The sequence below is a fragment of the Camelina sativa genome, chromosome 2 (assembly GCF_030686135.1).
Source record: "Camelina sativa cultivar CO46 ecotype springtype chromosome 2, ASM3068613v1".
Classification (NCBI taxonomy): domain Eukaryota; kingdom Viridiplantae; phylum Streptophyta; class Magnoliopsida; order Brassicales; family Brassicaceae; genus Camelina; species Camelina sativa.
The window spans coordinates 28,646,840-28,660,062 of NC_141881.1; the positions used below are offsets into that span (position 1 = coordinate 28,646,840).

Sequence of the window (13,223 nt, forward strand, 5' to 3'; positions counted from 1 at the left end):
TTCGGTTAATACATATATGTGGCATAAAAGGTTAGGACATCCATCTATTGCTAAGATAGAATCTATTTCTGATGTATTGTTGCTTTCCAAGTCGAAAATAAATAAAGATAAAACTCATTGTCATGTTTGTCATCTATCAAAACAAAAGCATTTACATTTTCAATCATTGAATCATATGAGAGATAAGATGATTGAATTATTCATATTGATACTTGGGGTCCGTTTTCTGTTCCAACAGTCGATGGTTATAGGTATTTCTTGACAATTGTTGATGATTTTAGTCGCGCTACTTGGTTATACATGCTCAAACAGAAATCTGATGTTATCAATGTTTTTCCTGGTTTCCTAAAGTTAGTAGAAACTCAATATAACATTAAAGTTTGTTCTGTGCGGTCTGATAATGCTCATGAATTGAAATTTACTGATTTATATTTGAAGCATGGCATAAAAGCATATCATTCATGTCCTGAAACCCCTGAACAGAACTCAGTTGTAGAAAGAAAACATCAACATTTGTTAAATGTCGCTAGGGCTCTTATGTTTCAATATGGTGTTCCATTAGAATATCGGGGATATTGTGTTCTTACAGCGGTCTTCCTTATTAATAGGTTACCTTCTCCGGTTATAGACAATAAAACACCCTACGAAAGATTAACTTCTAAGATCCCAGATTATCATAGTTTAAAAGCCTTTGGTTGTCTTTGTTATGTCTCTACTTCACCTAAGTCTAGGACTAAGTTTGACCCTAGAGCTAAGGCTTGCATTTTCCTAGGATATCCCTCGGGTTACAAAGGTTACAAGCTATTAGATATAGAGACATACTCAGTTTCAATTTCACGACATGTCATTTTTTATGAGGATATCTTTCCTTTTGCATCATCTACTATCTCGGATGATGCAAAGACTTTCTTTCCTCATATTACTCTCCCTGCTAAAATCACAGATGAACATTTGCCTTTAGTGCAATCATCTTCCGATGCTCCTCACAATTATGATGAGACATATCTTCTATGGTTTATGTTCCTTCTGACCTTAGACCAACCAGGCAGAGAAGACTGCCTTCCCATTTGCAGGACTTTCATTGTTATAATAATAACACTCTTACTAAAACTAATACTTCTCCATATCCACTTGCAAACTATATTTCTTATTCATACGTATCTCAGCCTTTCTGTGCTTTTATTAATGCTATTGCAAAGTCGAAAATCCCTAAAAAAATTTCAGAAGCTAGGCTGGGCAAGGTATGGGTTGATGCTGAAGGAAAGAAGATTGGAGCTTTTATAAGGACCAAAACTTGGAGTGTTTGTGATTTACCTAATGTTAAAGTGGCTGTAGGTTGCAAATGGGTATTCACGATCAAGTACCACGCTGATGGAAGTATTGAAAGGTATAAGGCTAGACTGGTGGCGAAGGGATACACTCAACGAGAGGGAATCAATTTCACTAACACTTTTTCTGCGGTTGCAAAGATGGCAACGGTGAAGATGATCTTTTCTCTCGCACCCAAGATGCAATGGTTTTTACATCAATTAGACATATCTAATGCATTCTTGAATGGTGACCTCGATGAGGAAATCTACATGAAGTTACCACCAGGCTATGCTGAGTTACAAGGAGAAGTTTTCTCTCCTAATGCGGTTTGTAGGTTGCATAAATCGATCTATGGTCTCAAACAGGCGTTGAGACAGTGGTTTCTGAAGTTCAAGACTACTCTTGTGGGATTTGGCTTCGACACATGTCATGGTGATCATACTCTTTTCGTGAAAGAAGAAAATGGTCAGTTCTTAGTTGTCTTGGTATACGTAGATGACATTCTCATTGCAACTACGGATTCCACCATGGCTTACACTCTACGAGATCAACTAAGTTTGGTTTTCCAACTTCGAGATCTTGGTACACCTAAATATTTTCTTGGCATTGAGATTGCAAGAAATGAGGAAGGGATATGTCTCACTCAGAGGAAATATGTTCTTGACTTGTTGGAGACGACTAGTTTTTCGGATTGCAAGCCATCTGATGTTCCCATGAAGCCAGATCAGCAAATGTCTTTGACTAGTTTCTCTTGACGAAAGAAGAAGAAGGTTCCTCCAGTATCTGCAGGTGATGACGAATATGAAGTTGAACCTGCTCATCCTTCTGATTCTACACTTGCACTTTTAACGGATACGAAGCAGTATCGCAGATTGATTGGAAAGCTTCAGTATCTGACTATCACTCGGCCATACTTTACTTTTGCAGTTTCTAAGCTTGCTCAGTATTCATCTGCTCCGCGAAAGTTTTATCTTCAAGCTGCACATAAGGTACTTCGTTACTTGAAGGGTACCATTGGACATGGCTTATTCTATGGGAAGGATGATGACTTCTCGCTTCGAGGATTTTCTGATGCAGATTTGGGAGCTTGCCCTAATAGTAGGCGCTCTGTTACTGGCTATGCTATATTCATTGGTCAGTCATTGGTATCTTGGAGATCCAAGAAACAAGACATGGTTTCGATGAGCTCTGCAGAATCTGAGTATCGAGCCATGAGTGTGATTACCAAGGAGTTGTTGTTGTTCACATATATCTTGAAAGCATTCCGGGTACCTTTCTCTCTTCCTGCTTATTTGTATTGTGATAACGAGGCTGCTCTCCACATCGCGAGTAACTCTGTTTATCATGAACGGACGAAACATATAGAATTTGATTGTCACAAGGTCAAAGAGGCGATTGAAGATGGTGTTCTCAACACCATGTTTGTTCGCACTGGCAATCAGCTTGCTGACATCTTAACCAAAGCTTTACCTCCGGCTCTCTTCAGTGCTAATATTGGTAAGATGGGAGTCATCAACATCTACTCGTCTCCATCTTGAGGGGGGTATTAGATTGTATATATTGGTTAAGCTTATTAGATTAATTTCCAGTTTATTAGGAATTGGTTTAGATTGGTTTAGTGTATATAATACATACATGTAAAGTTTGTTACGATTTGAGAATACAGAAAACATTTCACAGATTCATTCTTTTTCATTTTGCTCGTGAACTCAAATAAGAATCAAATTAACTCTCTCAAAATCTCGTGTTTGTTTAATTTTCAAAACCTTGCGTTTTAAGTTTGTCAACGAGTGTTGTTGTTTTAAAAGATGAAAAGAACGTAATGGTGCTCATCTTACGTATATATCGTGTTTGACATTGTCAACACGACGAGTTTTATTTCCGTCATGGCGTCATCTATATATAAGCGGTTAATAATATCTCTGAGGCCAGGATTTATTGTATCGCTATATATTATTAACTAGGTACTTGTGAGCACATATACATGTAACCAAACTAATTAAACCACAACCTTATCTGAAACATCTATATACAGTGTGTGTGCTTACTTTTGTCATATTGAACAAACAAAAAACTCAATGTAAACTTTTGGTACAACTTTAACCCTCTATACTATGAATCTTTGTTCACGATTCCAACCACGACAAGTATTGAATTGTCAGATTCATAAATCAATCACAATACCACGAACACCTTGTCGTAGCTCTTTAAGTCCTCCTAATTCATTTGGTGATGGTGGACGTGTCACCGGAACATTCTGTGGTACCCGCATCTCTGATGAGTGTCCTGAGATGCACATCGATCCTGACCCGTCTTGTTGCCAGTACACTTCCACCATTACTCCACTTGGATTCTCTGCGTTTTCTGTTTCAGGGATCCCAACAAATCTTGCTCCCACAGGTATCTAAGACATTAACCCATATATACAGTAATTAATTTAAATGTCTCAACTCTGCATTAATTCGACTAATATGTATACGTGGATTTTTGACTAACCTCTAGTGAGATGCCTGATTTTAACTCCAGAGTAACCATGTTTCCTTCAGCTGTTGCGGTTTCTAGTTCAGCACGTCTTGCGATATTCAGAAACACTTCTTCAAGAGTCGCAAGACCGAGTTGGATGTCCGAGATTCCAAATTCAGATTCTCTGTTTTGTAGCTCCTCAAAAAAACCCTATTGACCATTGAGATCACAGAGAAACAATATTTGATGAACATATATCATAGATTAGCATAGATAGATGGAAATCTATAGGAGCTTTAATTGGTACCGTCAAAAGTTTTTCTTTGTCGTGGGGGATAACAAAAGTCATGAAAGCTCTGTTTTCTTCTGTTGGTTCAACTTCCAGGTGCTGCCAACCCAAAAAAAAAAAAAAAAAAAAAATTATATAATTTGCTTAGGCACCTAAACGTTATATTAGCACCCAAAAAAAAAAAATGTTGCTTGACGACAAAAAAAGAAAATGGTTGCTAGTATACTTTTGAGTGTATGTACCTCTTTGAAGAATTTCTTCAAAGGCTCGTGCGAAGCTCCAGTAGCGATGTTATTGTCATTTTTGCTTTCGATGAAGCTAACGGTAGCAACAAATCCCGTGCCAAAGCGGGATTTTAACCTGATTGAGGTCCCAATGCAACGGAGCCTGCCTTTAGCCATGATCCCTATTCGATCACTTAAAATATCAGCTTCCTCCATAGAATGCGTTGTTAGTATAATGGCTCGACCTTTCTTTGACTCTTGTATAATGTCCCACACATGTCTCCTCGTGATAGGGTCCATTCCAGTTGTCTACAATCCATGTAAAATTAAACAACCAATATAATAAAACTGATTTTATGTACGTAACAATATAAATTAACAAGAATGTGTCAACTCGACATGCCGGTTCATCTAAGAAGACCAGCTTGGGATCACCAATGAGTGCTACTGCAACACTGAGTCGACGTTTCATTCCACCACTATAACTTCCTGCTCTAACCTTCGCCGATCCAGTCAGTTTTACGTCCGCCAGTAACTTCTCAGCAGTCTATATAACATAAGTGAAATTTTTAAGCAAAAGAAACCGATAAGTTTGCATATTATATATAAACCAGAAACTTCAATAAAATCATTAATTAAACATCTTCGCAGCCGTAAAAAGAAAAGTAAATCTTATACTATTTTCGGTGATGTACCGATGCGATCGATTCTTGCGGCAACCCTTTGATGCTAGCAAAGAGGTGGAGGTGCTCTTCACTAGACAAAGCATCCCAAAGAATATCAAACTGTTAAAGAAAAAACAAAAAAGAGAAAAAAAGTATTGTGTAAGAGATTATTGTGTACGAGACAACGCTAGAAACACCTATGAAACTGACTTACCTGGGGACACACTCCTATCATTTTACGAATGTTAGACATACCCACCGAACTTCTTATGGAGTCTCCATAAATAAGAGCTGTTTTAAGTAAAATCAAATGGATCTTATTAGAATGGTTAAAAATGCTTCGAGAATTTGCTTAAGTCTAACAGATACTTACCATCACCACCAGTAACTGGGTTAATGCCAGTCAAACAACTAATAGAAGTTGTTTTCCCTGCGCCATTGGGTCCAAGAAGACAAAACAACTGATCTTTGGCAATATTCAACCACAAACCCTAAAACATATTTCAATGAATTAATTACCCATTGTTGCATGTTGGATATAACGAGGGACAATGAACACTAGAACTTGTTCAATAAACTTGGCATAGAACACACACGCACTACCATGTTAAATTTTGCAATGGACTGAAACAATTTTTTTTTTTATAGGAAATACCTTTACAGCATGAAAAGGCGAAGTTTTCGTGCATTTGCAGCATCCAAGCTTTGTTGTTCCAGGATATGTTTTCACAAGACCATGTATCTGGACTGCAATGTTAGGATCAACTATTCCATCCATTGCTTGTTGTTTAACTTCTGTCTCTTCTTCAAGCACATCTTTGTCCTCTGGCGTATGATGCTCCGCAGGTGGAACTGAACCAATACAGCTAAAAATGCTACCTTCTGTAAAGTGTAGAAACATTGTTATACTTATGTTTCCCAACACAAAGAATATAATATATTTTTCTTAAGTGCCCGGGGGAGGGAGGAGAAATTACCTTCCACTTTGTTGCCTCCTTTGCCAGTCCAATAACCAGGTGCGAAAAAGTAGAAGATTGGTTTTCTTACACCGGACGTGTTGGGAATTATATTGTCAAAATAGATAGCCAGACCGAACCAGAACAGGAATGTCCCAAGAAGCCACTGGTATACAATGTTCTACCAAAGAAAAAGAAAAAAAGAAGATGTTTGAGAATGTTAATAGACAACGTAAATACTAGTATAGTGAAAAATTATTTTGAGTGACCACATACAATAGAAATTACACAAGTTGGTTGGTTCCCTTCACATACGGCTCTTTTACTCCAACTAATTCCAGGGGTTGTGGGAGTTGAGGTTGCATCAAGAAGAATCTTAAGGCCCGCAGAAAAGGTGTTGGGTGGAAAAAGAGACCACATCACCCGGCGAGAAACTGCATATGCGCTGGAATAAGGGAATCCAGTAGCTGATACAATCTGTAGTCAGAATTGCAACTAAGTAAAATAATTTTAAGATTTTAATTTTGACAAACCAATTTAACTATATATTTTAGCTAGAGAAACCATGCAAACCTGTGTTATAAAACCAATCAGAAACACAAGGAAACCGACAGTTGTTGCTGAAGATGATTTCCTAATGAAAGATGATATCGCGAATGCAAGGCCAATCTAGCAACATGATAAATAAGATAACATAAAAATGCATGATCTATGCAGGAACATATCTTAGAAAGTTAATTATTAGAATGTCATGAAGGTTAATTCTTACGTACCATGTTAAACTGAAAAAGCAAAAAAAGTAGGAAGACAACAAGAAAACTGTTGTTCAAGAAAAAATCAAACCGAAACATCATTCCGAAGAGGACCAAGAAAAGTGAGGAGACAAAGGTAAGGATTCCTTCCCATAAGAGCCATGACAACCAGTATGCAGAATCATAAACACCCATCATTGTCATTGCCTGCCGAAGTTTTAGCTCTTTCTCGGTAACAAGGGAACCGAGTTGGAGAACAAAACCAAACATGGAGAAAGCAAGAAAGAACACTGGTCCCATGAATGAGATTGTAGAGACACTTTCACCTATGATAGCTGGACGCGCAAATTCCTTAAATCCAAAACCCCAACTAAACTTTGGATCTGAAAAAAAAAAAAAGAAAACTAGTGTTGGCCGGTAAAGAATTAATCGGTAGTACTCAGAGATTCAAGAATGGTATACCTCCAATCAAGGACCTTGCGATTTCACGCTCTGCAGCGACTTGAAGAGGAACAAGGAACTTAAACGTTGGATCTTCAGCCTGACCACGTTTTCTCTCCGCGGACGAATTTGTTTGAATACCATAGCTGATTACTGTAGCATTCCTTTCCACAAAATGTAAAGCTCCTGGAACTTGCAACGGATGTGAAAGAAGCCATGCATCTACCTCGTTTGGCTCCTTGAATGATTGAACCTGAACATATCAAATCCAACACATTATTTACTTGTATAATAGTCACATGCATGCATAATCTTAACAAAAAAAAAAAAAAAAGTAGTCACCGTAATATGCGTGTTACCTTGTTGGTTGGAATTGGTCTCCTTGGATTGTTAGCCATAATTGCAGAGACTATATCATTCACGCGACGACTTTGGTTCCCACTCCACACGAAGTCATAACAAGGGAGCTCCACAAAGAACTTGTCCTCACAAGGAAGAATCGGCGGGAAAACCATTAGTGTAGGATCAGTGACATTCTTGTACGCTGATGAGGATGCTTCGCTTGCCTTCATGGCTTCCTCTATACCAAATATGAGAAGGATGAAGAAGAAGGAAGAGAATATTTGAAGAAACATGGCTCTCTTGTTTCGCCATGAAAGCAATAGATTCTTCCTAAACAACGCCGTGAACTGCTGGTAGAGAAGCGGCAAGCCTTCTTGCAAAATCATTATCAATGTCTTTCTTTCTTTTTGAAATAATTTTGTCTTAGGAATACCAAATTTATTTTCTAATAGGTGCCCCTCCCACATCGCACATACTAATATTAGAAAAAAAAAAAAGAAAGAAAAAAAAAAGCAATCCATCTTTTGTTTCCACTTTTTTTTTAGGTTGACTAAATTTCATCCGTAGCTTGAAAATTGTGTAAAACTGAGACCACATTTTTTTTCTTCTTGGGACCACATTTCTTTCACACTAAAAATAACCTTATCAAAGTTTAAAGAAGAAACTATTATTCAATTGGCAAGAAAAAAAAAAAAAACACGAAGTGAGATTATTTTGTTAATTTCTTCATCAATGGTGAATCCTAGTCCGGCAAGTTTTTGGACGCAAGCCAATGCGTTACTTAGGAAGAACTTAACCTACCAGGTATGTATTTTTTTATATTGCCCAAGTTTCTTAGATATAAAAGTGTTTTGTGTTGAACAAGGAGCGATCTAACCCTGAAATGGCAGAGGAAACACATATGGACGAATGTTCGGCTCATCCTGGTTCCACTTTTCCTCTGCTTACTTCTGCTGGCAATTCAAAAGGTTCTTGATTCTTTATTGAAGAGTATCTCTGATATGTCTGATTGTGGAAGCAACGCTGGTTTACTTGGTGTCAATTGTGCCATCCCGAACCCTCCATTGTTGCCTCCGATGATGCAGATTCCACAAGATGAACTCCGTTCTGTTAAGGCCGATTTCTTTTCCTACAGAGACCTCCCTGACAAGTCATGCAGAGTAACAGGATCTTGTCCTGTAACGATACTTGTCACTGGTGATAAATTGTCCCTTGGAAAAGCTTTATCCGCGAATATCTTCACGGCCACTTCTTTTGTGGTTAATTCCTCCAACCTCTTGCCTACTTTAGCCAATAACGTTTTGGTATATATGTCTCTCGCTATCTCTGAGTGCATTAATTGCATGATTCTCATTATCTCTCAACGTACGTAACCACTTCTTTTACTCGAGAGATCACCATGGCTTTCAGGGTTCAACAGTTTCAGCAGGCAAAGACAATTATGAAGACCCAGGGTTTGGTTATGATATCCCTATTTACAGTATCCAATCTTCGTGCAGTGCAAACTCCACATGGCCACTCTCGATCGGACAATTTCATGCAGGTACTATAATTTTGGCTAAGGCTCTTGACGTAAGAAATGCATTTTTCTTCACTTTGATAGATTATATATTATCACAGATGTGAAGTGTGTTCAAGGGTTATGTCTCTGGAGAAATAACTCTATAGAGGTCAATGATGAAATTTACAAGGGTAGCTGGAGGGGAAACCCTGCGGGGATGACAAATGAGGTCGCTGCAGGTTTGTTAAATTATGTCTTTTAATTTCATGACTTTATCTTATATATGGATGGGGGTTTGAAATTAATTTTATGAGGCACACACAAACATACCTACCATGTTAAACATCCGAGTGTGACTGTGCCTTTTTCGTTGCCTTAGCATACGATCTCATGAGCACGGATATGAAAAACTTCAATGTGACCATATGGTATAACTCAACCTACACTGATGATCTGAGAGTAAAGCTGCTCCGAGTTCCCCGCTCTATCAATCTGGTAAAAAATAACACCATATGGTGATCATGTACCCTCAAGAAATATTCTCTCATCTCGTGCTACTACGTATTTCTCTCCTTGCAGATTTCAAATGCTTATCTTAAATTTCTAAAAGGATTAGGGACAAATATATTATTTGAGTTTGTCAAAGAAGTTCCAAAACATGAAACTAAAAACAATCAAGACATTGCCTCCATGCTTGGCCCACTTTTCTTCACTTGGGTTGTTCTTCTTTTGTTCCCCGTAAGTTTTCTTACAGTATATATATATATATATATATATATGTGTGACATTAAATCATCCCATAGAATGTAATAGCAAGATGCAAATAAATCTTGCAGGTGATCTTGACATCATTGGTGTATGAGAAACAAGAGCGTCTAAGAATTATAATGAAAATGCACGGGCTAGGCGATGGTCCATATTGGATGATTTCATATGCCTATTTTCTCACCATATCTATGTTGTATCTTATTACTTTGGTGAGCTTCGGGTCTGCTATAGGACTCAGGTTCTTCCGCCTCAATGGCTATAGCATTCAGTTCGTTTTCTATTTTATATACTTAAATCTGCAAATCTCCATTGCCTTTCTATTTTCTTCGATATTCGAAAAGGTTAAGACTGTAACAGGTACTCAACATCACATTTTTTTATGAATATCTCCTCTTAAGACATGCCATTGTTGAAATTTGAATGGATTCTCTCTCTTGTATGGCTTAATTGTAGTCGTTGCTTACATACTGGTCTACGGAACTGGGCTCTTAGGCAGCTTTCTTTTCCAAAAGCTGATTGAAAGTGAATCATTCCCCGGTAAGTCAACAACGTAACCTTAGCTTTAAGAAAAAAAATAAAAAAATGCTCATGGTTATTATTACTTACAATGTATTTGCAGAGGAATATATTGTTGGCTTGGAGTTGTATCCCGGATTTTCTCTATACCGCGGGTTGTATGAGTTCTCGCAATTTGCCTCCCGTGGAACTGGGATGAAGTGGCAAGATATCAGCGATAGCGGAATGAGTGAAATTTTCTATATCATGTCAGTAGAGTGGTTTCTTGTTCTCATTGTAGCCTTCTATATCGACCAAGTTTTCTCATCTGGAAAGTCCCCTTTCTTTTTCTTGGTGAACCCTTTCAAGAAACCTTCTTCCCTACCAAGGAGGCCTACTGTGCAAAGGCTGGATTCTAAAAAAGTCTTCATAGATATGGAAAAACATGATGTCACTCAAGAGGTATGGAAGAAGTCAAGTCTTTTTTTTTTTTTTGTCTATCCATGTTTCTTTGATTTCAAATCACTTCTGACGAAAAATTGTATATATATATATATATATATATATATATATATATATATATATATATATAAATATATAAACAAAAATAATCAGAGGGAAAAGGTCCAAAAATTAAGGAATGAAGGTAGCACAGGGCATGCGATCTTGTGTGACGACCTAAAAAAGGTGTATCCAGGTAGAGATGGTAACCCGCCAAAAATGGCAGTAAGAGGGTTGTACCTAAGCGTGCCTTTAGGAGAATGCTTCGGCATGCTTGGACCTAATGGCGCTGGTAAAACTTCGTTCATCAGTATGGTTAGTCTTCATCAGTATTTTCAGTTTTGCAAATTAAACAAACGTTTCCGAGTAACAGGTTTTGTAGTCTACTACTGTATTTTCTTCTGTTGCACTAGATGACCGGGCTCCTCAGACCGTCATCTGGAACAGCCTTGGTTCAGGGTTTGGATATATGCAAAGATATGAATAAAGTCTACACGAGCATGGGCGTATGCCCACAACATGAGTACATCATCCTCTCGATAAATTTTGAATTTTGTTTTTCGTTACCAAGCTTTGCTTTTTATGCACTCATGTTGGTTTCAGCCTGCTTTGGGAGACGCTAACAGGAAGGGAACATCTTCTCTTTTACGGGCGACTTAAAAATATAAAGGGCTCTAGTCTGACACACGTATATATGTTCAACACCTTGCTGATTTTGTCTTATCATATCTTATGTGTTGTTATTCTTGAAGACAATGATAATTCATGGATATATATATGATCATTTCAAGGCTGTGGATGAATCTCTCAAAAGTGTCAGCCTTTTCGATGGAGGAGTTGGCGATAAACCTGCTGGTAATTACAGCGGAGGTATGAAAAGGAGGCTTAGCGTGGCCATATCGCTTATCGGGAACCCTAAGGTACGTAAATTCTTGTTAGTACGTTGTGTGATTTTTTTCAAGCAATGGCTCAAGTTTATTATATACTTACAAACCCTCAGTCGTCTCTCTAAACTAGGTGGTTTATATGGATGAGCCAAGCACAGGACTTGATCCAGCCTCGAGGAAGAACTTATGGGATGTGATCAAGCGTGCAAAACAAAACACAGCAATAATTCTCACAAGTATACATACATTAGTTTCTTAACTTGTGGAATCTAATTGAGTATATATATGCCTCCTAAAAACTTAGTTTTAATATTAAGACAACATTAATTTCCAGCTCACTCGATGGAAGAAGCCGAATTTCTATGCGACAGATTGGGAATTTTCGTAGATGGAGGCTTGCAATGCATAGGAAACTCCAAGGAACTGAAAAGCAGATATGGTGGATCATACGTGTTCACGATGACAACATCTTCAGAACATGAGGAAGAGGTAGAGAGATTGGTTAAATCTGTCTCTCCCAACGCAAAGAAGATATATCACCTTGCTGGTACTCAGAAATTCGAGCTCCCAAAGCAAGAGGTTCGGATTGCTGAGGTGTTTCGCTCTGTTGAAAAGGCCAAATCCAACTTCACAGTCTTTGCCTGGGGACTTGCCGATACAACTCTCGAAGATGTCTTCATCAAAGTTGCTAGAACTGCTCAAGCTTTTATTCCCTTGTCTTAAAAGCTATTTTCATTTATAGGGTTCTCTTTTTTTTTGATTAAAAATTTATGCCTTGAGACACACGCAAACTTATCACCATTTTGTTAATAGTTCTTTAGTGTTGAGGGTAGAGTTGCGGTATCAAAGAGTTCTGCAAAGGTTGGGTCATATGCTCTAAAGCAACACTTCATGTTAAATTACGGGACATATTTATTTATTCTGTGTGTATATAACTTAAAATTTGAGAAGCACAAAATTTAATATATTTTTTTCTTTAGAATAATTATTGTAAATGTTAGACGAATACACAACGGCTGTAAAAAAGAATATAGAGATAATACTTGCATTGGTTTGGTTATTTAACACCTTTTCAAAACATATTGTTTGTAGTTTGTAATGTTGAAGATGTATATCAACACTCATATCCTAACATTGCAAACATTCATATCCTAACATTGCAAACACAAACATCTATTAATAAATAAATTTTTCTTTATTTTTTATTCTGATCTTTCATAATTAAGAAAACAAAATGCTAGGTTTGAACAAAAAGGTTACAACTGTTGTAATGACGATGTTTTGGATTACACTAATCAGTATATCGTGTTTGAATGCAGAAACAGAGTTATTTATAAATCCAATAGATTGCTTCAACTCAATCAAGAAGACTCAGGGATGCAGTGATGCCATTGGTGATATACATCACTGGGACTTCAGCCATCTAAAACGTGCTTGCTGCGAAGCACTCGAAGGTTTAAGCGAAGGATGTTGGCCCATTGTCTTTCCAGGACAACCCCTTGTTCACACAATGATTAAAGGCATGTGTTTTTTTCTATAGAAAACATATGGTCGTTATTTATGATCAAAAGCATGCTAGCAAGTAAACAATAAATAATGTGTGTTGTAATGCGTTTTATCTTCTTCTT

At 37.5% G+C, this 13,223-nt stretch overlaps 2 protein-coding genes across 4 annotated transcripts; one reads left to right on the forward strand and one right to left on the reverse strand.

Annotated features, from left to right (window-relative positions):
* Positions 1-3,292: 3,292 nt before the first annotated feature.
* Positions 3,293-7,911, reverse strand: LOC104773947 (ABC transporter A family member 11-like). 2 transcript variants are annotated; one of them, XR_015571383.1, is made up of 15 exons: positions 7,461-7,854; positions 7,123-7,354; positions 6,682-7,043; positions 6,482-6,577; positions 6,185-6,385; positions 5,930-6,089; positions 5,608-5,834; positions 5,326-5,443; positions 5,167-5,243; positions 4,966-5,072; positions 4,691-4,834; positions 4,306-4,596; positions 4,082-4,162; positions 3,808-3,984; positions 3,293-3,715 (listed from the first exon to the last, which is right to left on the reverse strand). XR_015571383.1 is itself a non-coding variant. In XM_087472839.1 (15 exons), the coding sequence occupies exons 1-15, from the start codon at positions 7,908-7,910 to the stop codon at positions 3,476-3,478; spliced, it is 2,946 nt and encodes a 981-aa protein (XP_087328965.1). In that variant the 5' UTR covers position 7,911; the 3' UTR covers positions 3,293-3,475. The 2 variants fall into 2 exon arrangements, 1 of the variants encoding a protein (XP_087328965.1); XM_087472839.1 differs by having other exon boundaries at positions 4,983-5,072; positions 7,461-7,911.
* A 91-nt stretch (positions 7,912-8,002) lies between these two features.
* Positions 8,003-12,577, forward strand: LOC104773946 (ABC transporter A family member 12-like). 2 transcript variants are annotated; one of them, XR_015571386.1, is made up of 16 exons: positions 8,093-8,247; positions 8,334-8,747; positions 8,854-8,986; positions 9,064-9,183; positions 9,324-9,439; positions 9,524-9,682; positions 9,781-10,069; positions 10,166-10,249; positions 10,332-10,476; positions 10,577-10,669; positions 10,823-11,023; positions 11,122-11,231; positions 11,312-11,396; positions 11,500-11,628; positions 11,726-11,831; positions 11,930-12,577. XR_015571386.1 is itself a non-coding variant. In XM_087472854.1 (15 exons), exons 1-15 carry the CDS (start codon positions 8,176-8,178, stop codon positions 12,316-12,318), a joined length of 2,745 nt encoding a protein of 914 aa, XP_087328980.1. In that variant the 5' UTR covers positions 8,003-8,175; the 3' UTR covers positions 12,319-12,577. The 2 variants fall into 2 exon arrangements, 1 of the variants encoding a protein (XP_087328980.1); XM_087472854.1 differs by having other exon boundaries at positions 8,003-8,247; positions 10,332-10,669.
* Positions 12,578-13,223: the final 646 nt, after the last annotated feature.